Source organism: Sycon ciliatum, chromosome 3, assembly GCF_964019385.1.
Source record: "Sycon ciliatum chromosome 3, ocSycCili1.1, whole genome shotgun sequence".
NCBI classification, from domain to species: Eukaryota; Metazoa; Porifera; class Calcarea; order Leucosolenida; family Sycettidae; genus Sycon; species Sycon ciliatum.
In genome coordinates this window covers 11,712,885-11,740,191 of record NC_088645.1, presented here as the reverse complement: position 1 = coordinate 11,740,191, position 27,307 = coordinate 11,712,885, and the positions used below count along the sequence as shown (strand labels likewise).

General features: G+C 47.5%; 3 protein-coding genes across 3 annotated transcripts; all 3 read left to right on the top strand.

Annotated features, from left to right (window-relative positions):
* The first annotated feature begins 471 nt into the window (after positions 1–471).
* Positions 472–3,910, top strand: LOC135812467 (uncharacterized). The gene is made up of 2 exons (XM_065325825.1): positions 472–1,699; positions 2,162–3,910. The coding sequence occupies exons 1-2, from the start codon at positions 1,009–1,011 to the stop codon at positions 3,085–3,087; spliced, it is 1,617 nt and encodes a 538-aa protein (XP_065181897.1). The 5' UTR covers positions 472–1,008; the 3' UTR covers positions 3,088–3,910.
* A 1,267-nt stretch (positions 3,911–5,177) lies between these two features.
* LOC135812466 (uncharacterized) lies at positions 5,178–8,084 on the top strand. The gene is made up of 2 exons (XM_065325824.1): positions 5,178–5,480; positions 6,323–8,084. The coding sequence occupies exons 1-2, from the start codon at positions 5,405–5,407 to the stop codon at positions 7,330–7,332; spliced, it is 1,086 nt and encodes a 361-aa protein (XP_065181896.1). The 5' UTR covers positions 5,178–5,404; the 3' UTR covers positions 7,333–8,084.
* A 5,749-nt stretch (positions 8,085–13,833) lies between these two features.
* LOC135812465 (mucin-5AC-like) lies at positions 13,834–26,659 on the top strand. Its single transcript, XM_065325822.1, has 3 exons — positions 13,834–14,120; positions 15,063–15,572; positions 25,197–26,659. The coding sequence occupies exons 1-3, from the start codon at positions 14,036–14,038 to the stop codon at positions 26,387–26,389; spliced, it is 1,788 nt and encodes a 595-aa protein (XP_065181894.1). The 5' UTR covers positions 13,834–14,035; the 3' UTR covers positions 26,390–26,659.
* Positions 26,660–27,307: the final 648 nt, after the last annotated feature.

Genomic DNA, 27,307 nt, shown 5'->3' with positions numbered 1-27,307 from the left:
CGTTGGTTGAGTAGTGAGCAATGCTTCTTGAGACCTTGTCGCCTTAGACTGGAGCATCATTTCCCTTCCAAATTTCATGTAGATCGCGATTATCACACTGTAGAGCTTTAGGAACAAATTGCTCTGCAACAAAAGATTCCAGTTCAAGTGAAGTTTCTCATGCGTTTTTTTCCACTGCCGCTTAACACATTTCCTATCCGATCACGTCGTCTTGAAAGATAGATACGTTTTTAGGAGCAACGACACCAGCTAGTGTGACTATGTATGTCGGATTGCTGATAGTGGTGTTCATCGTTGGTGTGTTCGGCGTGATACCCCCGCACACTGGAGCAACAGGTAAGATGTTACAAGTGTGTGTAGATCTGACTACTTCTTAAATGCCAGAATCACTATACACTGAGCACGTTCATCGCCCTAAAATTTACTTTGACATTGGTATAAGTGATGCCACCATTTGCAGCACTACCCTGCTACAGTAAACACTGCTATCCGCACAGAGCGTCCAGAGTTACAGCACGGCCAAATACGCAGAAACAGATCTGATCATGAGTTCGCGGGAAGGTTGCAAACGAGAAAAGTGTGAAGAAACAATTGACTCTCAAGCGCAGAACTGGAGCCAGGAACTCACTCACTCATTGCCAGCAGTTGGCGCAATCATCATCCAAGCAGCGACCGTTCACATTTTTTCATCAGACTTCGAAACTCACGCTTCCTGTGAATCCACACCGGCAGGTGGGACGCAGCCCTCACTTTAACTCACTCACTTCACGTACAAACTAGCACATGAGGAGCCCCAATTCATAACATATTCAATTGTTTAAGGGAAAGGTGCAAACGAGAAGAGTCAAATAATCTGTTGGAATTTCATTCCGAACTCCGATGTAGATCGTTTCTGTACTCCAACTACATTTGCCACCCGCTGATTAGCTCTGATACAGCCAAACAGCTGTCTGGAGAGTTTGACAGTAGAAATATCGCAAGGCAAGAATCATCTTCGCTACAGTGGACATGTTCACTTGTATCTGGCAGGCTGCTGCTGTGTACATGTATAATGCGTGTTGTGCATTCGGGTGGGTGCATATGTGCGTGTCTATGTGCGCGTGTCTGTACACGCATGCATGTACGTATGTTGTGCGAGACTGTTTCCATTTTTTCTCTGTCCGACTTCAAGTGTCGTCAAGATGCACGTCATCACAACCTGCAGGAGATCTTACCATTGACAACCACATGAAGCTGTCAATCGGGCATGAAGCTGGACTAGTGAACTCCTTAGGGACGGTTATTCCATTTCCGAACATATCCTTCTACAGCGACTGTCCATTCGTCAAGATTGATATGGAAGTCAGTAAATTTGAACTAAACGGCTGCTATCCACAGTTGGTGCTTTTGAAGGAATTTCCCGGGAAAAGGTATCATATCGCTTCGGTAAAGATTCAACCTGACAACCTTAGACCGCACACCCTTAACATGGGAACTGCAACATGGACTGGGGTATGTCTTGATGACTACATCTCTGATAACAGCAGTGTGACGACAGCGTATATTATTGCTATCTCCCTGAACTCTACCTGCAAGCTTCATTCAAAAGCCACTGGGTCTGAAATCACGTGGGTCTTGCCACAGGATAGCTCACCCCACATCTTGCAGGCACATCAGCATCTTGCTGCACTAGAACCTCGTGTGACACTGAACATCCGTGGTAAGTGTTTGTCAATTCATGCACACTTTATGTTATTTCTCTGACCGTTAATCATTGTTTAGATCAGGTCCGCTTAAACTGCTATTAAAATTTTAGTATTACCTTCAAGCACATAAGCTTCTACTGCATGAATAAGTAACAGACAGTAAAAGTTACTGTACTCGTCTATGACAGAAGCATTGAGCAGTGCTACAACTCTTACTTGTCAGTTAAATCCAGTACAAAATGAGTTGTCTCAAGCAGTGAACCAAAAATTGGATTTTCGATGTTTCTGAGCAGTTTCTGGTAACAGTTCCTTGTTGGTTTGATGATAATTATTTCACTTCGGATGGCAGTAAGCCAAATACTAATGTCTTTCGTCACGAGAACGATAACTCTTTGACAAAATTCAGGTTTCGGAATGTTCCTGCAGGATGTACTAGTAAAATCTGTATGCATGGATTTCTCTATTTATATCTGCAGCAGTGGATGCGTGCGGACAAGCTGCATGTGACAACTGCCAGACACTCTACCAAAGCCGTCCTGCATTAGGAGCAACTGGCAAAAATCGCTACCAATACTATTGTAGTATTGCATGTAACCACACGTGTCCAACGGCTATTGCCATGAAACCTCATGCAACACAGGCTTCAACCACTGTTCTACCGAATGACTTAACAGAAGATACAGCAACCAGCCAAGAATCCGCGCGTACAACGGAGAGGCTTGCTAATCCTCCCGCAAAAATGCCATCAATTGTTCGTAATCTAGCCTTCAACGTTCCCTTGCTTTTCCTGACGCTGTCTACTCTACTTGTGGTTCTGTGTAGAAGGAGGCGCGATGTACACCCGGCAAGCGATCATTCTACACAACGAAAAGTTGAAGCGGAAAGCTTGCAGACCCAAACACCACTACCATCCATAGCAGTACGCCCCCAACAATGCCAGCAAGTGGCAACAGACCAGTCACAGAGTCCATACTATATCGAAGCTGTAAACCCGAACGAAGCAATCATTACCGACAGCATGCCAACGCCATGCCCAGTGAGAGACAACTCAAAGCAGGAGGGTGTACATGTGCCGGTGTCCGCAGCTCAATCCAATGGTGGACAAGCCCACAATTCACGGTATGTTAATCTGGACACACCTGAAAACGCCAGTGCTGAAGCGCATGGACGTCCCTATACGCTACTATGTGCGCGTACACAAGCACATCCCAACCCTTACGAAAGTCTTGGTCCTGGGAGGAACGACATCGACACGGGGGAGTACCTTGTTTGCACGAAGGCTGATGGCCGTAAGGTGTTTATCTGCGATGCAGCTCACGCAGTGGAATACAGAACCGTGCCGGCGCCTGTCCCACACGCTGTCTACACTCCTCCTACAGGAAATGCTAGCCGCTTAGCGTGAAAGCTGTTCCTGAAGCTAGGCCAACAAGCCGGGCCTAAACTATATGTACCATCGTGTCGAGTTCTCCTCCTCATTTTTGTTCATCGTGCAGAGAGTGTTCAATAGTAAAACCTACCAGTCAGTCAAAGACTTCTATAACAGCAATTGGCAAAGCCGAGAGTAGGGAATTGACACAGCAGATAATCCCTGTTGATTAGCAACTAAGAAGGCCTTGATTCAAGCACGAATAACCTATTATGTAACGTTAGACTTAGAGCGGAAAGTGAATAGTGAGACCCCTTGTTCGAATACTCTGATTTTCTCCGATCGAATATCCGAGTAAAGAAGAGGACCAAGGAACTACAAGTTATCCTATCATTTCCACTGGTGGTGTTCGTGGACGTTGCAACGTAACTTGTAGTTCCTTGGTCCATTTCTTTACTATAAATTACTCCTTGGCTCTCCATCCGGGACTATCCGATTATTCGAGTTGTTTTACCTTCTACAGACGACATTATAAAACACCTGAGTCTCACATTACGCAAGCCATGATTGAACAAGCTATTGGCCCTTTTCTAAAGTCTATCATTTTAGGTGGTCTAACCAGGCTCCACTTTTCACCACTCAGCCTGCATATCATTTGTTAACTGCTTGCTGCTCAGAAACTGTAGACTGTTACAGAAAATGCATGTACTATGCATGACGAGTACTCGGATTTATTTCTAGTGCGAGTTTTTTTGCAAAAATAACGAGTGACAAGTCTATTCAGTGTAATTTTTTCACCACTGCCTACTTCATTATTGCACACCAGCACCCATTGCTAACGACACCATAACAATGTATGCAATCATGCATATCTAAAACAGTAAAAGGATATTTTGGTGTAAAGTACATTATTACAATTTGACTCCTGCTGGTCTGCCAAAGATGTTGTGATAAGTTGGCTGGACAGTGGAGCCTGCCGTTGGCGGATAATGCTGCCAAGAAATTTGACAGAATTTAGAATTTTCCCGGTATGTTTATGCATGTTTGGTACGTTGGCAAAAGAAGAAGTGGAGATGAATTCAAGGAAGTGCCGGCCTTAAAGTTTGTATGATTCTCCCACGAGTCTTATCCACCACGGGCTGGCTGCGGCAAATCAATTTTGTCCCTTGGATTACAGGGTTGGTTTCGGTATACATGCGGACGTGACATCTGCCCGTTACAAAACCCACTCATCCATATTAGTGAAATATCGTATCTGTTTCGCTGAGGGATCCTGGCCTGTATATTGCAACTATGTACTACATGTGCCTTGTGAGCCCCTTGCGGGCATTCAGTGATCCACACGACCTCATGGTCACAAGTGGGGATAGGTCCAAGAGATCAGTTTGCACGCTCGAATTCACCTATACAGCAACATCTCCACCAGACTCACTTATGTCGGGGCGGATGGGATAAAATTAGACTTTTTTTACACGAAGAACAAAAACCCAGCTGGAGACAAACGTTAACAACAAGAAAGATAACAAAGTTACAGGGAGGACGAAGATGCGACTAGAACACAGAAGTTGAGGGTTGACAGAAGAAAAACTATTGCGTCGGGGCTGACTATCCACTAGTGCAGCTGTGTAGGTGGGGCGTTGTGAACTCCACCGACCAAAGGTCTCGGTATCATTGCACACCACGCGCACCGGGGAGGGGGGGGGGGGGAGGGTTAAAAAAAGAAAGAAGAAAAGCCTTGAAAAATACCATCGGAATGAGGCATGGGTCTCTACTCAGCACTGCCACTTACTTGCTTAGAACCACGTCATGAGCAACTCTGACTACCTGAGCAGCAGCAACAGCAACAAACAAGAGCCCTTCCCGAGAATAAACATTTAAAACAACAACAACAAGATAGTTGAGTATCCTGTGGAAGTGACAATAACTACCGCTAGTGCCTGTAAGTCTATGTGTTTCTGTAGCATTGTAGTCATCCGGTAGCTTTTGCCTGTTTGCCTGTTTGCATTCGACTACAACAAGTGGCGTGAAGTAAAAATCAAACCTACCAGTCGGAACAGCGCACTGCACTATAGCCTATCCTAGTACACAATCAGTAGAGCAGGTCGTTGGTGGAGTAGTGGGCAAGTCCTTGCCAGACCAGAAAATGCCATTAGTCTTGAGTATCATATCCCGCTCTAGAACTACATTGTAACTATCACATAGTAGAACTTACTGTGTCGTTGAGAGCTTGACACTTCCAGACAACGTAATTGTTATGGAGTTTTTAGATGCCACTTCACCCATTGTTTATCCTAACACGGCGTTATATAGGTAGACAGACTTGTAGACGCACATACACCAGCCAGTTTTGACAATGAAGAGCAGATTGCTGATAGTGGTCTACATCGTTGGGATGCTTGGAGTGAAACCATCGCACTTTGGAGCAGCAGGTAAGAATATACAAGTGTGTGTCGATCTGATCACTCAAACAATGCCAAGATCAATAGACAACTAGTGCTTTCAGCGCACTACATTATTTACTTTGACATTGTAATACGTGATGCCACCATTTGTAGCACTACCCTGCTACAACCACCACTGATATCCGCTTAAAGCATCGAGAGTTACAGCCCAGCAAAATACGAAGAACATTAATTTTGTAAGGATCTGTTGCACAGAGGCAATATGCTTTGGTTCTGCAAGAGTGCTCAATGCCTGATTCAGGCAGAGCCTCTGAAATAGCCTGTCCCTGTATACATTCACGCGATTAATCCTCTCGCTATCGTACGTTATTATCACACCTCTCTCCACTTAGATATACCAGCGCTGCCTCCTATTCCATTATCGTTGTCTGATAATTGGTTCAGCCATGAAACTCTGAGTCACAACGGAGTTAATTTGCCAAGGCTTTCATTGTGTGCCTTTGTGTAAGGATCTGCTGGCATTTCATTCAGAACTCCTATCTAGAAAGTGTGCAATTCTCCGTATGCTGGCCTATCTAACATCTTTTCTGTGCTTCAAATACATTCGCGACTCCGCTGATCAGCTCTGCTAGAGCCAAACAGCGGGGTTTTTTTACTTGATAACCTACTTGAAACCACGCACCCAATTCATAAACCCAAAAAGAAGGAGGAAATGATATCTCATCTCCCAACTACTAATACTACTAAGTTATCTATTTGACCTTGCCTCTAATATCACCTACCTAGCAACCGATCTACTTGGCCAGTTTTCCGACACTGAGCAAGTAGCTACATATTATTTGTGTTCCGTCTGTGTAATTCCTCTACAGCAGATGCAATAGCCAACGAAAAATCAGCAAATCCGGAGTCCAAATCAGTATTACCAAGTGTTTCAGCAGCTACGGAGAGGCGAATTATTCTACCCGAAACAGGACCATCAACCGCTCTTAGTCTAGGCCTGAACGTTCCCTTGATTTTCCTGGCCTTGTCTGCTCTTCTAGCGCTTCTATATCGAATGAAGTGCAAGTCCCGCTCGGCAATCGTTTCTTCTCGGAAGCGAAATGGAAAAAAGAGAAACTTGCCGATCCCGTCTGCCTCAGTCCGCCATCAAACATTCCGCAAAGTGGCACCAGATCCATGTGGGAGTCCGCAATACGATGAAGCTATCGACTCGAGCGAAGCAAGCTTTGCCTTCAACTCGCCCAAATCCATGACCAATAAAACAAATCAGAATCGTGCCCATTTGCATGTGTCCAAAGCTCCATCTAATGGTGAACACACCAATGATTCACTCTATGAATATCTGGATGCACCTACCGGTAAATACGCCAGTGCTGAAGTGCCCACCCCAAGGACACTGCCGTCTATCACAGACCTCCCTTCGCACAGCCCCATAGTGGCAACAGATCATTCGCGAAGTCCATACTATATTGATGCCATCAATCCGAGGAAAGAAGGCATTACCGTCAGCGATCCCAAATCCTCCTCCATGATTGACAACACAAAGCAGGATTGCATCCACGTACAGATGGCCACAACTCCACATAAGGGTGGAACAACCTATGATTCACTGCGCGCTGGCCTGAAGACACCTGAAGACGCCAAGGCTGAAGCGCAAGGTCGTGACTACACGCGACTATCTGCGCGTACACAAGCACATCCCAACTCTTACGAAAGTCTTGGTCCCCAAGGCAACGATGTCCACAGTGGGGAATCCCCGGAATCACCACCAGGCCTCAAGCCTGATGGTCATACCTTGTCTACATGTGACGTTACATACAATGCACCCGACTCAGTGGAATATAGCAACGCGTCGGCTCCCGGCACACAAGCTGTTTAAACTCCTCCAATGCCAAATGCCTGTGTGGAAGCCATTCCTGAAGCTTGACCTGCAAGCAAAGCCTAAATCCAGCAGCTACTTCAGCTTCTATACAATGAACACTATCGCCAAAAGATGGTAATTGACACAGTGTGGACGTGAGCTTCTACTGCTGGAAAATGGATTGTAGGAATGTATTGCTATCGGAATCCGGTCGTTTGGGACCAAGTGGAATGTGATGACACACGAACTTTGTTTTGTCCGTGGCAGACTGAGTTTGAATATTCTGGAGTGTCTTGCAATGCCTTTACAAAATCTGTTTTTATTAACCTCGGGTACTGTCCTCTCCTATTATTTTCTTATTTTTTACATTTTAACTAACCCTGTCGCATATTGCATACAGTAACCTTCGTTCAATACAAAATGGAAGGGTGCAGTGTTTTTAAGATTTTTGTTAATTAATGGTAGCACTGGACTATGTTTGTTCAATTCGGCGGATCTTGAAAAAGAATGGCTTCAGGTTTTGGAAATGAACAGTTATCACCCTAATTTCAATTCATCTGCCGCCACCTTTCACACAACCACTACATTTTAATGTTGAAAACACACGCGGATGGTTTCGACAGTGCTATGTGCACCTGCGAGCTGCTATGATTCGTACTTTAATCAAGGTCTACACTAGTTAGACTACATTGCACTGTACTGTATACATGTACGTGTACACGTACATTGGTATTGCTTGCTTTAGGTATTTCAAAGGCGTACTACCGTGACACTACACTGTACTACCGTGACACTACACTGTATTTTTACTTTAGAAGTACGAGATGCCACTGACGGCAGTTGTTGTTGTTGTTTATTTATTTTACATCGCGTGGCAAACGGGCAGTTCTGCCCAATATTATGAAAGCGATGACAACCAGTAAGAAGAGTCAGAAATGAAGAGAAAATAAATGAAAATAAAAATACGAAAACGGAAGTAGCAATGAGGGGAGGCAGGGTCAAGACGAGCAGAAAAAATGGATCTCAAATTTGGAAGTCGGGTCATCGTAGCATGATTCTATCGAGTCTCGTCACGGGGAGACGCTCACGAAGTTATTTTTAAAAGTTTTCAGAATGCTATTGTGAGTACACAACTATTATTTTATCGTTGCGATTTTGCAACTATTGTCTCCTCGTTGTTTAAAATATTTACTGAAGTACATGTACATGTACTTGTATGTAAGTACTAATGTGACTTTATTTTGCCCGTAAAAGAGGTCGTTACCCCAGAAAAAAGACTAATGTGACTGAGTACATGTATGTACATGTAAGTACTAATGTGACCAGCTACAGCAGAACCAGCCCGAGGGACTGTCACTGCCGGTGAGAATGCCATTTCGATTTCTAAAATAATAATTCTGCCTGGGGGTTTTTCCGTGGTTCGGCTGTCGACCAAAAAGATCCACGCGAATCTTTTGTCTGGGCCTCTAATGGCACGCAATGCTTCGGATATCCAGCACGGAAAAAAACTCGTCAGCTCGCTCGATTTGGCACGTTTCTTTACTCAAGTGTGAGCCAAATTGACAGACGCTGCAAGAGCGCAGTGAGCCCACGCACCAACGCATGGCAACAAGAAATTCGATATGATCATATGACCAAGCACTGGTCTCACAATGAAGGGTAAAAATGTCAATGCGTTTTTCTGCCGTGAACTTGCAATAGGTGTCCGATGGCACCCGGTAGTAACCGCACGTGTACACTGTGATTCTCGAACCCCCTCAAATACAGTTTGGGAAGCCATAGTTCACAGCCTCAATTCTCTTTCAACAGTGCCAGCACACACGTCCGATCCTTGAGCGGTGCGCTCCCATCGCAAAGACCCAGCACGGGATTGTAAAACTACGGAATAGAGGCCGCTAGAATGTGAACGTACCGCTCATTGGTCGGATTTCAGTTGCCAGCACTGTGGTGTACAATGTGTATGTAGAGAATCCGGTGCAACAAAAGGTGCCCTTTCCCAGTTTTCCGCAACCCTGGCCCTGTGCGATACTAATATTTCGACCGCGTGTCCTGAAGCGATCGACAAGCTTGAGAAGCTGATCAGATGTAAGACGAGACGAGAGACGCGTGCTGTATTGAAATACCGGCGGTCGTTGTAAGGTGTTGTAGGGAAATAACAACCTGAGCTAACTGCGTTTTGTGCTGTGTGCTGAGCCAATGCCAGGTAAAACCTGGCACCTGCCACTTCCAGCATTCTTGCAAGCTAGCAAAATTTTAAAGACAAATGAACACACGAGAGAAAGAGAGAGAAGGGAAGCCGTGTTGCAACTCCGAGTTTCACGCAGTCACGATCCTCAGGCTACAATAAAAAAATTTAAAGGCTTTCCTCGAGTCTGCACTTGGAATTTAGTGCTTTCATATGATCGCTCATCCTTGAACTGACGTTTTGCTCAGAAGGAGAACACCACAGAGACACAGTTGTCACGGCAAGGTGTCCATTCAGGGCGTGTGCTGTACAATTTACCTATCTTCTGTTGGAGTCTCGAACGATAGGATACATTTGCAGGCGGGTTGACATCATCCAGTTGTGAAAATGAAGTACGGATTGGAGATAGCGGTGTTCGTCGTAGGCACTGTTATGTTCGGAGTAATACCACCGTGCACTGGAGCAACACCATCAGGTGAGATGACACTAGTGTGTGTACATGTGACCACTCCAATTAATTTATTTTTTTATAACACCGAGGCTCCACTGCAGCCAATTCTTATGATCAGTCACCACCCCTACACAAAAGTCGTTGACGCTGCAATGTCAACGTCAACGTCAACGTCAACGTCAACGTCAACGACCTTTGTGTAGTGGTGGTGATTGATCATAACACTCCAATTATACCAACAAGAATTCGTCACAACGGCATTCATTATTCATTGTACCGTCTATTTCTAACGGGATGTGCCTGGGGGTCACTGTGTGGTTAAAACGTCAACCCCTCGGGTGGCCCAACTGGGATTTGGTGTTTGACTTGGGTTGAGCAGACACCGGCGATGGGATGGATAGAGGCGCACTGCTCTCACTATAATACTGAGCTCATCAAGGTCTCAAGACTCGCTTGGACTTGTACTGCCACGAGCCTCCTCTCGATTTGGTTATTCCTCTCTTTCTTATTTAGCCCCTGACCGCTGGAACTCAGTTCCGGCATCGGTCCGCCTTGCTGCTTCACCAAGTCAATTTCGTATCGCACTCCTAGATTGGCTAGGGTACCCCGTAAGGAGACCATAGGTCTGTGGGGACTGCCCTAGAGAAATATGAATAAATACTATACTATACTATCAAAACAGGAGGTCTAAAACCTTCTGTCTCTACGGTCAGAATGGTCTATTGGTTACGTCATCATTATTATCACACGAAGAGACGAAGCCAGTTGTGACACTGATCAGGCCTTTCGTATCATTACTGATTGGAGCAGTACGAAAGGTCTCATCATTTTCACAACTGCCTTCGTCCAATCGTGTGATAATAATTACCAGAACCGGCGAAGCGGTCATTGGATGTACTTCGATGAACAAAAATAAAAGATGGATAATAAGGTTTCCTAACACGCTTTCTAGAGACATCCAGCAGGGAAATGCGTCTCAATAATGAAATCTAGCAATAAACAACAATATATACGTGGAAGAGCACGAAATGCACCATATTGAAAGAAATAGGAAAAAGAAGGTGAAGTGCGAACGACTAGAGAAGTGGGACCAAATAACAGGGGTGGGCAGGGGAGAAATAATACTTGGGATAAAAACAATGTGAGACTTAGAGAGGGTGAAGTGTAAGGAGTACGTGCACGGGTATGTGGGTGGGTGTATGTGTGCATCCTTTATTCCCTGTGAGGAATCGTCTTTACAGCTAGCACCGCTTCGGCAATGGGCGTGCTAAGGGCTAAAGAGTGTAAATAATATTGTGCTTATGTGTGTGTCTGTTTATCTGCCTGGTTGTGTGTGTGTCTAATGTGTGTGTGTTTGTGCGTGTGTATGTGTGTGTGTGCGAGTGCGTGCATGGTGTGTGTGTGTGTGTGCATGATGTGCGTGTGTGTGCGTGTGTGTGTGTGTGTGTGTGTGTGTGTGTGTGGTCGTCCTCGTGAACATGTATGTGTGCAACATGTCTCTCTCCCTACTCCAGTCTCACCAGCATACACATCGTCACAAAGCCCAATCAATCTCACACTAGATATGAAGCTGACCAGCGCTGAAGAAACTAATAGCACACAAACTACCACCTCTCCTCTACCCACAACGTCTACACCTGCTACAGCGACTACAGTCTCCACTCCGGGGACTACCTCTACACGAGCCAACACCGAATCATCTACTCTACTCTATACCAACAGCCTATTATATATTGCCGAACAGGAGTGTAACAGATGCCAGTCCAGTAGTGACAAGTACTACTGAGACCGTGGAGAGCCCGGTGGGTATGAATACTGTCGTTCTCACAACAGGGCCATCAACTGGTATTATCCTGGGCATCATTGTGCCCTTACTAGTCCTGACACTGTTTGTACTGCTGACACTTCTACATCGAATGAAGCAGCGTGACCCGCTGTCAGTGACGTGCCAACCAGGTCGGAAAATTGGAGAAACGGATGAATCAATGGTACCGCCGACCCCGGCGCCTAGGCATACAGCCCGGTCTGGGACATGCAATGTCGCGTCAGCCAATCCCTCCCAGACTTCCTTACATGTATACATTGAAATTGAAACTTCGAACGAAGCAAACAAACCTCTGAACTTGCCCAGGTATTCCTTTACGACCGACGACGCGAAGCAGGAACATGATGATGTCGCCATGGCAGCAGAAAATGGTGCTCAACACAGCCAAGATCCACTGTGTGTTGATCTGGAGGCACGTGCAGACGTCGCTGCTCAAGCACAACTGCCAAATTACACGCAACTGTCTGCAAGTACGCAAACACATCCTAACCCGTACCAGAGTCTCGATCTCCATAGCAACAACACTCACAACGATGAATCCTCTAGCGTCAACGAAACAACCGATTCTGTGAGTACGCCCAGGTCCTCCTCTGTGGCCAAAAGCCACCATACCTACGCTCCCCGCGTATGCGAACGCCCTGCCAATCATACCCCTGATTACACACAACTGTCTGCAAGTACGCAATCACATCCTCACCCTTACCAAAGTATCGGTCTCCATAACAACGACACTCGCATAGGTGACTCCTATGCTGAGAGCGAATCCAACAATTCCATGAGCATGTCCAGGTCACTCTGTGTGACCGACAACACAAAGCAGGAACATGAAGATGTTGCCATAGTGATACAAAACCATCCCTTGTCTACCTCGGTCTGACCATCGCTTTGTATGTTGGTAATCCCTTCCTTCCCCTTTTGTGTACGCGTTTTTTCATTTTCTTTTTTCCTCTTTTTCCGTGGTTGGCCTCACCCTCTCCTCAATTCAATTGGCCATCTTGGCATGCTGCGAGGTGCATAAATACATAAATAAATCATTAAATCATAGAGGAGAGATCCGCAATTTTGAGGAGCAGTTGGAGCGAGCATGCGCTAAAGCCCGCTGCAAGGTTGCCACGTTCCTCAATGGGCGTCGTGACGCAGTGTACACATTGAGAGCACCTACGGTACATGTACACTGTAGGACTATGGCAGCACAATCGTCATGCCTTGCCAATCTGTCAAACTCCATGCCATGTAATAATACATGACTGTGTGGACTCAGCAAGTCACACGTGCCTAGGGCGTGCCTGTGACTTTACTACTGTACTGGCAAGTACATTGTAGGTGTGTTTTCACAGAACATCACCCGTACGTACGTGGCCGTAGACATGTGCATTGTGCATGCACAATGCACAATGCACATACACAACGTCATGTACATGACTGTACGTTCTCTCTAAAATAATGCTTTATTTACCCCTTGCTTCTGATCCATCGTCGCATTTTGATATTTTCATACACAGTAGGTGGAAACCCAGTGGTATTCTTCACGCTAGACACGCTTTTTTTAAGGATTCCCGCAGCTTACACAGCGAATTGTAAGTAAGGCCTCGACGGTTCTAGGGAGTATTGTGTTGCCACGGACAACAGGTACACGGGTGATAAAAGAAAAAAGTCATTCTACGGTACTCCCATTACCAACAAGAAATAGAATAAATGAGGCGCTCCAGAAGATCACTACAACAAACAAGGAACGAAGCGTCGAACACGAGGGAGTACTGTGCTATGACTGACAACTAGTACACGGGTGATAAAAGAAAAAAAGTCCCGTGCTTTTGAACACACAGCACGCGACATTTGTCACCTGTCATTGACATCACTGTCCTGTTTGGCACATAGCATTGGCTAGGATCCTGATGATTGACGTCTTCACACAGTCCCGTAATCAACAATCATATACCGGTAGCTAACTCTGTTACTCGCTAGCGTGCCGAACAAAAACCGGGTCACACTTGGCACTGCAGGGACACTCCTGACTTGCACGCGTCTGCACTAGTAGTCAGCACATCCAGTAACTTTATTCCCTCCGGTCTGCAGTTGGAGGTTGATTCAATGAATTGATCTGGAACTGAACGTTTCCTGGAAAGGAGAAGGTCACGAAGGTGCTGGTAGTTGTCAGAGGAGTTTCTCCAGTCAGGGCGTATGTTGTGTCGTGTCGCGTAGTGGTAGTCTTGAACGATAGGAGCGTCTGCCGGCGCGCTGACACCATCTCGTTGAGAAAATGAAGTGCGGAGTGCCGCCCATCGTTGTGCTTGTCATACATGTAGGTGTGTTCGGAGTGATACTACGGGACACTGGAGCAACAGGTAAGATGATTGGTGTGTGTGTGTGTGTTTGTGCATGTGTCTGCGTGTGTGTTTGTGCGTGAGTGAGTATGTGTGTGTATGTGCGTGTGCAGATGTGTGTGTGTGTCGATCTGACCGCTGTACATACCAACATCTTCCGTTGCATCCACAATATCTGCAGTTCACTCCTCTCTGACATGTTCTCAATTCGCCGTGACTGCGCTCACACAGACAGAGTCACCCGCGGCCAAGTCAATAATTCCCTTTCTTTGCCCATTGTGCAAACTCAAGCTGATTACAAATCTATTTCATTCCTTGGTGCTGACCGCTTTAATGCGCTTCCCGAGCTCCTTCACACTAATCACATCCCCAATTCATTTCGCCCGGAACTTAACAAATTCACTCATCTTGGGCACCCTGTAAGACGACCTTAGCGTCAAATAAATTAATAAAATACAAAATCAGCACTGAGCAAAGGGAATTCAATGCACTACACCACATTCTCTACCCGAATATGCAAATGGGTGCGTGGTTCAAATAGTTAGAGCATTGGCCTTCTGAACATGATGTTGTGAGATACATGGCCAGTTCGATACGGGTCAAATTTCAACCCGCCATGAACTGGAGTGTTTACCTGACGCATTGGGGTGTGTTTATGTCTGGTTTTATTTGTACATTTACATGTGTATGTGTGTACATGCATGTGTTGTGTGTGTGTGTGTGTGTGTGTGTGTGTGTGTGTGTTGGTGCGTGTGCGTGTATGTGTATGTGTGTGTGTTTGTGCGTGCGTGTGTGTGTACATGCGCGCGTGTGAACGTGTGTACGTATGATGGTGGGCGCATTTGTGGATGTGTCCGTGTACATGTATGGTACATGTGTGTGTGTGTGTATCTATATGCATGTGCATGTGTGTTTGTGTGCTTTGGGCGGGAATGTTGGAACGTGTTTCTCTCCACCTTGCAGCCTCGACAGCATGCATTTTGTCTCGAAGTGCAGGAAATCTTACCATTGATAATCACGCTAGGCTGACAAGTGCGCCAGGCGCTGGACCACTTCTCCAACCGCGGACAATTGTCCCTTTCCCGAACATATCCTTCTACAGCAGCTGTTCACTTGTCCAGATTGATATTATTGCAGACGGGCTTGGGTCACTCTGCTCCCCGAACTTGGCCATATTGGAGGAATTCCCTGGAAAAAAGTATCAGACTGCCTCTAAACTCATTCCACCTAGTACACATGTGGGGGGCATTGCAACATGGACTGCGGTGCCCCTTGATGGCTACATATCTGATAACAGCAGTGTGACGAAAGCTTACATACTTGGGATCGCCGTTCAAGCCAACTGCCAGTTGAATTCAAAAGTCATCTCATCGGAATTCGCTTTCGTCTTGCTGCAAGGCACAGCACCCCGTGTGTTACAGAAGTTTTCCTTTGGTGCGGGACTAGAACCTCGTGTCACATTGACCATCCGTGGTAAGTGCCAATCATTCATGCAGGTATTATAATTATACTCATTGCTGTAGACAGCAAGCTGTTTTTGGCCATAAAGGCCTCATCAGTACAGCTACGAGCTTTAATTTAAAGCAAGCCGAGCTACCAGCCATGGTGCAACGGAGGCACCACAGACATTACGATAGCTCGTCGCTCTAGCGCCAGAGTGCTCTAACTAAAGCTTAAAAGTGGCGTTGTTTCCGTTTCTCGTAATTCGAGAGATTTTTTATAACAATAATCGGCGAGGTGTTCGAGAAAGACTTTTGTAGGTCTCCTTGCGCTTTTGAGCTGTAGTCATTTTTCTTGTTGATCCCTTCCATTTGGGCTTAATTTGACTTCACGCTTGTTTTGACTTCTCGTTAGCTTGGATACAAAATTTTTTTTGGCCATATCCAACAAGCCTGGTGACAAATCAATATCGTTATTATAGTTTATCCCTTTCCATTGAGTCAATAGGCAGCGTCGGTCGGCAGCGGCAGTAGATCGGATTCATTGCGGCTCGCCTTATCACAATACACAGAAAAATACCACTACCCTCTGCTTCGTTCTTTCGCCCCTGCTCAACATTATCATTGCATTTGTTCGCATACGGGGTCGCTCCTTGGCCTTGCATGTGTAAGTGGCAGTGCGGCCTGGTCGGCTGCAACGGCGGCCGACAGCGTGTGCGGTTTCATTGCCGCTCGCTCCATAACACTGACACCAGCATTATTACTATTCATCATTCTTTTCAAATTCTTCACCACGGTCACTTCAGAAAGTGCAACAACTAGGCACAAAACTGACAGAGTACTGAGACATTCGACGTCTTGACACCTAGCTTCAAGACATCTCCGTAGCGCTAACCGACAGCCTTCCAACTTGGAAGGTTCAACCTAGTTGTTGCACTTTATGACTGTATATAGTATCTAGTTACAGTGGTGGAGAGTTACTCTTAACTCGTATCCATATGTCCTTTTCCTTTCTACTTTTATTATTGGCTCAATACCCGAGTTTCAAACGGTCACTTCAAATCAACTTTATCTTTAGTTCGGCAAACTGCCACGAGATTGGTGCCTTCGTCACACTGCTCCTGTCTCGATCTAATTGGCTTCCGGCTTCAACTAGGCTTACGAACACACGTAGAGTTTGACGTAAAAAGTTCTTTTCTATCTGCTGTTTTGGCCATTCCAATGGCTCTGCAGTGCGTTTGGCAGGATCGTTACTTCTCCTTTGTTGGGGCTGTGCGCATCGCTGTTGGTAGCTGCATTTGGTAATCCACAATGGTTTGGTGTGGCTGTGCGAAAGGGGGCACATGCGTTCACTGCGTGTGTGCCTCAAGCCGCACATCCATGCTTTGACTGTTACCCCAGTCGGGAAAGGCACTGTGCCAACCGCATTCCCGGATCCATAAAAGCAAGGTTTCAAACTAATGTGCCGGACCCGAGGGTCGGGCAAACCACTAGTACCGCTATATGTAGTGTCGATACAAATGGTAACACTAACTCTTGAACGGCATCTATTCGTGGCTGCTTGCCGCCGGTTGAGCCTGGTGCCGGTGATGGGATCTCAAACGTTACGCGGGCTGATGGCCGTGTTGGGGCTTCCATCACCGCGTTGTCTGGGTCTTCCGCTCCGCAGCCGCTCGGTGGACACTCGGGGATGGCTTCTTCCACCATCGCCGTACCTATCCCCAGTGTGAGAGGTGCGCACCCAGATGGTGAAGCACCATGTTTACGGACGGGTTCTGTATCAGTTTCCCCTAGGTTGTGGACTGATTCTTGCGTGCCAAATGAGCTACTTGGCAGTGCCCGCGCCTTGACTAGCGTTGAATGTCCCTGCCAGCCTCTGCGTGTTGACTTACCGCATCGTAAAGACCCTGCCCAGGGGTCGGCCAATGCACTCGTCTCAACGCCCCCTGTTGAGGAACATCCTCCAGGTGTACCACCCGATAATGTCGTCCGCGCCTCTGTATTGGTTTCCCCCAGGTTGTTAACCGATTCTTCCGAACCACACAAAAAAATGACAGCGGATGTGCTTTGCCAGATGTTGAATGTTTCTGGCAGCCTCTGCGTGTTGACTTACCGCATAGAGAAGGCCCTGCCAAGGGGTCGGGTAATGCACCTGTCTCAATGCCCCTGGCGGAGCAACACCCTCCAGTCATACCATCCGATACTGTCATCCATGCCTATAACAAGGTTGTTAGTTGGCAACAAAACCTTTTTGATCTGCCTAATGGGGCCTCCCGCAAGGCTTTTGTTCGAGTGCTCACTACCGAACTACGAAAACTCAATATATCTCAGGGAGTGGATGTTGATTCCTTGTATAGGTTCTTCATGTTACCCTCTTTATTACTACAACGCGTAGGGCGTGCCATGGCAGCTAAGGATTGTGGCAAACACTTGGAGCGCCGTCTTGGGTATTGAAGAATGGAAATCTTATCGAGCTCCTCGATGAGGGCGACACGATACAGCGGGGCTCAATGGGTAGGACTGGTCATGGGGGTCGTTTTAATGATGATCAACCGCGCCGGTTTGGTAAACTTTTGAACCAGAGCAGAGTTACGACAGCCATGCTTATGCTCAGCTCTTGCGGGAAGGAGCAGTCTGTTACGCCGGTTCTTGCTATGGATGATGTGGTGCCCGTGGGTGGCACTGATTGCGTGGTTGGCGATATCCTGCGTCAGAAACACCCTGCGCCTGCTGTGCCTAGTCCGGATGTGTTGCTTCCCGGACCACCGGGCCATGTGAATGAAATTTACTATGCCGGTATTAATATTGACTTGATAAAGAAAACAGCCTTGGCGGTCCTTGGATCGGCGGGCCCGTCTGGCTTGGACTCTGGCGCTTGGCGCAGAATGTTTACGTGCTATAAGGGTGCATCGACCGACTTATGTGATGCCATAGCCATTTTTACGCGTATGGTATGTACAGTCCAATTGCCGGAAGCATCTTTGGCACCCTATGTTGCTTGCCGTCTCATTGCGCTTAACAAAAATCCTGGAGTTCGACCTATCGGGGTGGGCGAGGTATTTCGCCGAATTTATTCAAAGGCAGCCTTGTCTGTAATGAGGTCCGATATTATGGAGTCGTGTGGCGTTGAACAGGTATGTACCGGGATCCCAACAGGTCTTGAGTCAATGCACCAGGCAATGGAAATTGCTTTCAGCATGGCGAAACGGAGGCTTTGTTGTTGGTGGATGCCCAGAATGCATTCAATAGCCTCAATCGATGCGCCGCCCTTCACAACATTGCCAGGGTGTGTCCTCCACTATCTCAAATACCTACAAATACTTACCAGTCTCCAGCAACGCTGCATGTATCTGGAGGTGGAAGCATCCTGTCTCGTGAGGGAACTACACAGGGTGATCCTTTATCAATGGCAATATACGCTGTTGCATTGACACCTTTGGTCAAATCGTTGCGTGCTTCAGATAGAGTCTGCCAAGGATGGTATGCGGACGACTCTGCCACAGCGGGGAAGTTTGGTCCGCTCCGCGTGTGGTATGATAATTTGAAACCATGGTGAAGTTTATGGATACAATATTAATGAAAGTAAAACTCAGTTGCTTGTGAAGCCTGGGCTTGAGGTGGCTGCCAACGAGCACTTTGGAGACACGGCTATTGTTGTGAAGACGGATGGTGTTCGTTACCTTGGTGCTGGGCTGGGCACTTCCGCTTTCTGTCGTGATTTTGCAAACCAGCGTGCGGGTGAGTGGATACAAGAGATGAATGTTTTAAAAGAATTTGCGGCTGTTGAGCCTCATGCGGCTTATGCTGCGATGACACATGGTGTAAGGCACAGATGGACATACTTGTTTCGGGCTATGGATTTGGGTGAGACGGTACTTGCTCCTGTTGAGACTTGTCTCTCTCAGGTTCTTTTGCCAGTTGTTGTGGGGCAACCCGCATTGTCTGGCGGTGATCGGAGGGTGTTGAGACTCTCTATTCATCATGGTGGGATGGCTATCCCGGATTTGGTTGCTATGTCTGCGCACCAACGGCGTCAGTCTCGCCACATTTCGGAGCCTCTGGTGCTGGGTATTGTAGGTGGATACGTTGGGACATTGCATGTGCCCTCTCGATCTGTCGCCCCTCCAAGTCACAGGAGTGTAGTGTCCGGGAGTGACATGTTGCCTCTACTCCTGTGGCAGTGATAGTGGACGCCGTGCGGGAGCGTAAGGCCCAGACCCATGCGCAGCAAAGGAAGGAAGCTGTGGCTGCGGCGAGCGCGGCTGCTGAAGTGTTGTGTGATCGGGACAGGAGGCGTATTCTCGAACTATCAGAGAAGGGTGCCTCGTCCTGGCTGGCTGTATTACCTATCAGGAGGCATGGTTTTAGTTTGTCACGAAGAGACTTCCAGGATGCTGTCGCTTTGAGATATGGCTGGCCTTTGCAGTGTACGCCTGAGTCCTGTGTATGTGGACATGAGTTTTCGGTCGAGCGCCAACTTTGTTGTAGTCGTGGGGGGTTTCCTACCTTACGGCATAATGAAGTTCGTGATCTCCTGGCGGAAGAGCTCACAATGGTTTGTTCCGCGGTTGGTCCGGAACCGACTCTTGAACCTCTAGCTGGCAAGCGTTTTCGTTTTGTTTGTTGTTCTGTTTGGTTGTATTTATTTTGATTCTCAAATTCAAACGGGCATAGAACCCAATAACATGAAAGCGAATATGAAAATTATAATGAGAAGGAGAATTCAAATACTTAGATCTTCAACGTGGATTCAGCGGTACATCAGAGGGAGATCGGGTACAACAGCAAGAGAACAGAAAAAACAGAAGATTTCGCTTGTCTTCAGCATCTACAGGGCACAGGTATAGGGGATTACCTGCGTGCAAAACTGCCGAGCGTTTTGGATGGCACGGATGTCGCTGGGGAGGGCATTCCATGATACAGCACCCTTGCAAGCAAAGCGCCCCGCCCTGCAACCGAATGGGAAACTGGCACGCACAGGCCCATGGCAGATTGGAGCCGAATAGGGCCGGGTGCAGCGGGGGTTAGCGGGGCTTACAACTCTGGACTTGCCAGTGCATAACGACAGCGCCACACCAGCTATGCTAGCTTCTGATTGAAGACTTCTGCCACACGGAACACTGCAATGCGCTCCAGCAGGTCGAGGGCAGACGACCACGGAGGGTGGCCAAAGACAGCACGAGCCCCGCTGTTCTGCAGGACCTGTAGACGGTCGAGGTACCTTCTTTGCAGTGAGCTGGAGTACGCGTTTGAGGCATACAGCAGGTCAGACATGATCAGCGATCTAAAGTAGGTCATGCGTGACTGGTGATTCAGGCAGCGGCGCATTCGCCAGAGTGCTCCGATCTTCTGCGATACGCGTGCAGAACAATTGGCAATGTGGGCGTGCCAGGACATGCCAGAATCGATTGTGGTGCCAAGATAATGAGCACTTGGCACACTAGGCAGTGAAGTGGCATGGCAGACGACCTGTAGATCAGCTGTGTGCTGACGGCCGGCAGGAATTGGCATGACTTGGCTCTTGCCAGCACTCAGGATCAGGCCTCGATCCTTCAGCCAGTCTGCAAGGATTGAAACCGAAGCAGATAAGACATCGGATACCTCCTGTGCTGTTCGCCGGCTACACGCGAGCACAATGTCGTCCGTTAATTGAACTGACTCGGACTGGCCAACTACAGCGGGGACCTCGCGGGTGTAGAGGCTGAACAGAATGGGGCCCCAGCACCGAACCTTGGGGGACACCACTCGTGCAAGCTGATATAGAGCTAGTCCGTGACCCCAGACAGACACGTTGAGTGCGACCGGATAGTTAGCTGGCGAACCAGTCCAAGGCAGTACCGAACACCCCAACACTGTGGAGATCCTGCAATAGCTTGACATGTTGGACTTTATCGAAGGCTTTGGACATATCTAACAGGCATACACCTGTGAATAGGCCCTGGTCCTTGGCTGATAGGATGCGGTTTGACATAAGGACTAATGCGTATTCGGTAGAGTGGCCACGCCTGAACGCAAACTGGGTTGTTGGTAACGATGCTGTTATGTCCAGGAAGGTGATGAGCTCCTTCTGAACCAACTTCTCTAGCAGCTTGGAGAGTATGGGTAGAAGGGATACAGGGCGGAAGTTAGTTGGCAGCGATGGATCACCACAATTATGCAGTGGGATGACATTACCTAGCTTGAACGCCGAGGGCACATGTCCGCACGACAGCGAGGCATTAAACAGGCTAGTAACAGATGGCGCCAAGACGTCAGAGCAGAGTTTGAGGACTGCCCCTGGTACGCCATCGCTGCCTGTTGCCTTCGCGGGATTAACTTGCTGGAGTAGCCTTTCAACAGCACCGATACTGACATGTGAGAACTTGGGGAGGGAAGTGCAGGGTGGAGGCCCGACGGGAGCAGACAAAGTTTGCGGTCGACAATCATCAGTAACCACCTTGTGGAAGGCTGAGGCGATATCTTCGATCGTACAAGAGGGTTCTACATGGGGACGGTCTCTACAGGTGACTTTGTTAATGGTACGCCAAAGCTTCTTGGTGTTTCCTGCGTTTGCTGTACATTGTCCCTGGAAGTACATGTGAGTGTTTCGCTTCTGTCGGTATGCATTTCTAGCTTCCGCACGGGCACGCTTGAATGCAGTGTGGAGCGCAGCGTTTGCTTTGTCTCCCCGCCACCGCCTATGCAGCCGATTCTTGCGCTGGGTGAGCTGGAAGAGGTGCCGATCCGACCAGGATGGTAGCTGCTTCCGCTTGGCAGTAGAACACTGGAGAGGAGCATGCTTGTCGAGGATCGCCAAGAGTTTGTAGTGCAAATTGACCACATGTCGTCAACTGTAGTGTTCGGGGGCCAGGTATCAAGGTGTGCTGCATCAAGGTCGTCTCGGAAATCAGGTATGTGGATTCTACGTACGTTGCGGAATGGCTTCTTAGAGTTACATGCTTGTCTGGGCACTTGAACGTGCAGGCCCAAGAGGACCTGAGCGGCATCATGGTCGCTGAGGGCAGACGACACTTAGTGACTACGGCGCAACTCCGGGCATCATCGCAACTTGTGAGGATCAAGTCGATGATCTTGCCATTGGGGCACTGGGGTGTGGTCCTAGTGGCAGTTGTGACCAGGTTTCTGAGGCCATAAGATGCTACCAAATCTGAGAAGCGCTGATAGTGCGGGGATGTTGTGCCGGCTCCGACATCGACATTGAAGTCTCCAAGCACAGTCATAGATGGTGTCAACAATGCTGCTTTATGAAGCTCTCCATCAAGTCTTTCCCAATAGGTGACTGTTGAGTCGGGCGGGCGGTACATGCAGCCTATGAGATGCTGGCGACCACGTCTGTTTACCGAAATCCAGGTGCCTTCAAGGCCGTCTACATGGAGATCAGGACGGTGAGACACGGGGAGCGTTGATTTGTAGAACATACATACTCCTCTCCCCTGGCGGCCATAGCGGTCGCAGCGGACAACACAGTAACCAGGAATGTGGATCTAATTATCAGATATGGTGCTGTTCAACCACGTCTTGCAAAGGGCAAATACATCCCACATATGCAGGTTTTCGAACAGCGAACGTTAGTGAGGAGGCCAGACTCAATGTGAGCGCTCGGGGGTTTTGGAGCCTTGGGGAGAAGGCTTTTTTGCTGTAAGGGTTTTTGGCCAGATGTCCCTTCCTATCGCTCCAAATCTCTCAGCGCTCTCTACAAGCAACATGAGGATTCTAAGCGCCGTGAGTATGAGGAGAGAGTTGTCAATGTAGAGTGTGGTTCTTTCCCCCCTCTAGTGTTCGGTACTCATGGTGGTTGTAGTCCGTTGTGCACTGTGATTTTGAAACGTCTTTGTCGCTTACAATGTGAGTCTTCTGGTAGCGAATACTCTGTTGTCATGAGTCTGCTGCGTGTCTGTCTCTCTTTCTCCTTACTGAGATCCAGTATTCTTTGTATCCGTGGTGCTGGGGTTTCCCCGTCTAACGTTTTGTGGATAGTTCCGTCGTGGTGGCTGAGTCTCGCCTTGTTACGTAATTTTTCTGATCTTCTATACTGTGTTTATTTGTTTATCAAGTTTTTTGTTTGTTTTTTGTTTTTGATTTTCTTGATGAAGTTATCGGTGTTCTTATTAATATTAGTACAGTGTTTTTTTTGTATTTGTTTTTTGTTTTAAATAGTGGTTGCGACTTCGGCGATGATTTGTAAGAAAGGGTTTGCTCCCCACACTGGAGCTCGCGCTATTCCGCCGACTTTACTTGACACATGACTGACTCACGACTGCCATCCAGAGCACACGAGAAGTCCATCGAACCTTCGACTCGGCAAACCTGGAAGAAAGCACCACTCCCTGCTCAATACACAATGTTTCGGGGAATTCACCCCTCATCAGTTGAGCTTGAGTAGGCTGAGGAAGATTGTGCCTGAAGAGCACCACTTATATAGTGCTCTCCAGGCACAAACATCACCAGGGATACAAACTTACAGAGACGGTCCGTTTCCAGCGCGACAAACACCTCGTGAACACCAGATGGCAGCGTGAGTCAGTGTCGCTCCTGGACGGTGAGAACAGACGTCCAGGACCCTCGGTCATTCGCAACGCTGTCACCTCCAAACCAACTAGTCGCAAGCCCGCGCTGGGCACAACAGTACGAAAATTTAATAGTAAAAAAATACTATTTCGTACTGTTGTGCCCAGCGCGGGCTTGCGACTAGTTGGTTTGGAGGTGACAGCGTTGCGAATGACCGAGGGTCCTCGACGTCTGTTCTCACCGCCCAGGAGCGACACTGACTCACGCTGCTATCTGGTGTTCACGAGGTGTTTGTCGCGCTGGAAACGGACCGTCTCTGTAAGTTTGTATCCCTGGTGATGTTTGTGCCTGGAGAGCACTATATAAGTGGTGCTCTTCAGGCACAATCTTCCTCAGCCTACTCAAGCTCAACTGATGAGGGGTGAATTCCCCGAAACACTGTGTATTGAGCAGGGAGTGGTGCTTTCTTCCAGGTTTGCCGAGTCGAAGGTTCGATGGACTTCTCGTGTGCTCTGGATGGCAGCCGTGAGTCAGTCATGTGTCAAGTAAAGTCGGCGGAATAGCGCGAGCTCCAGTGTGGGGAGCAAACACTTTCTGTTTTTGTTTTGTTATTGTTTTCCTCCTTTTGAATTGGGTTTATTGAGTTTATTGATCGAGTTTATTTTTTAAATAATTATAAAAAATTGATTTAAAGTTTTTTGGTTTGGGTTTGAAATTCTTTATTTTACACATGCATTTTTCTTATTTCTTCTCCAGTGTATGTTTTATTGCATTTTTAAACCATTGTGTTAATTTGCCCGTAAAAGAGGCCTACAGAAAAAAAACTAAAAAGTAGCGGGCAATGCGTATGAGTCCACCATTTACCGATACTTCTGTAACCGCTATTTTAAAAGACACTCCTTATACAAGTACAAGTATCATAGGGATAAATAGTTTTAGTCTGCGTTTACACGACAACGAAGTGCGACCAAAAAAGAAACGAAATCGTTGTGTTTACTACATGTATCATCGTTTATACAGTAATTATACTGTACTACAAGGCACGAAAACGCACGAAAACGCACCCGAAACGGAATGAAACAGAATTCAATACTCTCCTTTTTACAATTATTAAAAAGTTGCTTGCTGATCTTTTTCATTCTCTCTGCAGCATTGGATGCGTGCCATCATGCTGCATGTGATACCTGCCAGACCCTCTATCGAAGCTGTCCTGCATTAGCAGGGGCAAGTGGAACAAGTCAGCATCAATACTACTGCAGTAGTGCATCTAACTACACCTGCCCAACATCAACTGTCCTGCAGCCTACAAACCGTACAATGCACCCGACAACCTCTCCTCAACAGAACACCTCTGTAGCAGTTACAGCGACGACTGTCGTCGTGGCTACATCTTACACACTTAAATATAACTCATCCGGTGAAGTCTCAACGCAAACTACAGCGACGGATGTTACTCAGCTGACAAACAGTACAACACAGCCGACAGCCTCTCCTCAACAGAACACCTCTGTAGCAGTTACAGCAACGAGTGTCGACGTGGCTACATCTTACAAACAAAAATATAACTCGCCCGGTGAGACATCCTCCCCACATCCCAGCCCATTGACAGGAACATCCAAGCCTGATTCATCCGCTCCAGTATCACAAATTACTACAACAAGTGCAGATGTGGCCATCCTTTATGTCTCAGGGCCATCAACTAGCGTCATCTTGGCCATTGGTGTGCCCTTGATAATCCTCGCACTGTGCTTGCTACTAGTACTACTGTACCGAAGGAAGAAGCGCAACTCTCTGGCAGAAGCTGATCAGTCACGGCTGGGACATCTAGAGTCCGAAAACGGGCTGATGCTCCCGCGTCCCTCGAGCTATGCAGCCCATCCTCAGGCAAGTAGTGGAGCAGCACAAAATCCGTCCAAGACTGTATACTATGATATTGCGTTGGAACCAGTGAAAGCAAGTAATTCCATGCGGATTTCCAGGTCTTCGGCCATTGCTGACGCTGAGAACCAGCGCCCTGACGATGCGGACGTTCCAATGGCTTCATTGAACAGCGAACATCACCTCGCCCCGCTATACTCTGAGCCGGACGCACCTGCAGATGCCAATGCCAGAGCGCAGGGATGTCACTACACCCTACCATCTACAGGTACACAATCACGTGCCAACCGCTATGAAAGCCTGGGTCCCCATAGCAACGCTCTCCCTGGTGGTACATCTCCCACTAAGAATGGAGCAAACAATGCTGGGAACACGCCCGTATCATCCTCCTTTACTCATGACAATACTCGGCATCAGGTCTACGAGAACGTCTCCACGGAGCTGTCAGGCGCCGTCAAATTGTGAACACACCTACGATTCCATATTTGCTGATCTGTAAGGAGACCTTGAGTCTGTGGGGATTGCCCTATTAAAATATGAATAGATAATAATAATCTTTGTTCATTTTTCAGTTGCAAGTTTATTGTTAGTACACGCATTCGTTATTGCTCTCGCTTTCATTGTTAAAATTCACACTTGTAAATTTCACTGCTGTTGTTCCTAGCGTTATTTCTCTAACTTAGATCTTCGATAATAGTTCAATTTTGTTTTCAATAATAATAATAATAATATTAACTGGTTTGAGGGAAAGAGACAAACGGGAAAAGTCTGAAGAAAAAACTGACTGTCACCACGAGGACTCGAACCAGGGACCTTTGTTTGTAGCCAGCGATGCTCTAACCACTGAGGTATGGTGTAGTCGTCATCCCAGCAGAGGCCCTTCAGCATTTTCTTCAGACTTCGTAACTCACGCTTCCTGTGAATCCACACAGGTGGGTGGGACGCAACCCTCACTGTAACCCACACACTTCACGTACAAACTAGCACGCGGGGATATAGATTGCCGTGATCACGAGCTCTTATGGATTTCCCTGGCAATGCACTCCGGAACAAAGACTGTTCTGGGTGCGCTCTACCGGCCTGGCTCTTGTGCAGAGACAGACACCAGCCTGATGGACTACCTAGACAACACTTTGGATGATGTCCGCCGTCTTGGCAGCAATGTTATAATTGCAGGGGACTTCAACGTGCATAATTCAGCCTGGCTACAGAGTAGCAAGACTACCCGAGCCGGTGAATGCCTGGAGGAAGTCTGCGCAGCACATCATCTTGTCCAGCATGTCACCCAGCCAACCCGCGGCAACAATACTCTCGATCTTATCATCTCCGATTTCCCACACCCCGTATGCACCACAGCCTATGCACCACTTGGACGATCTGATC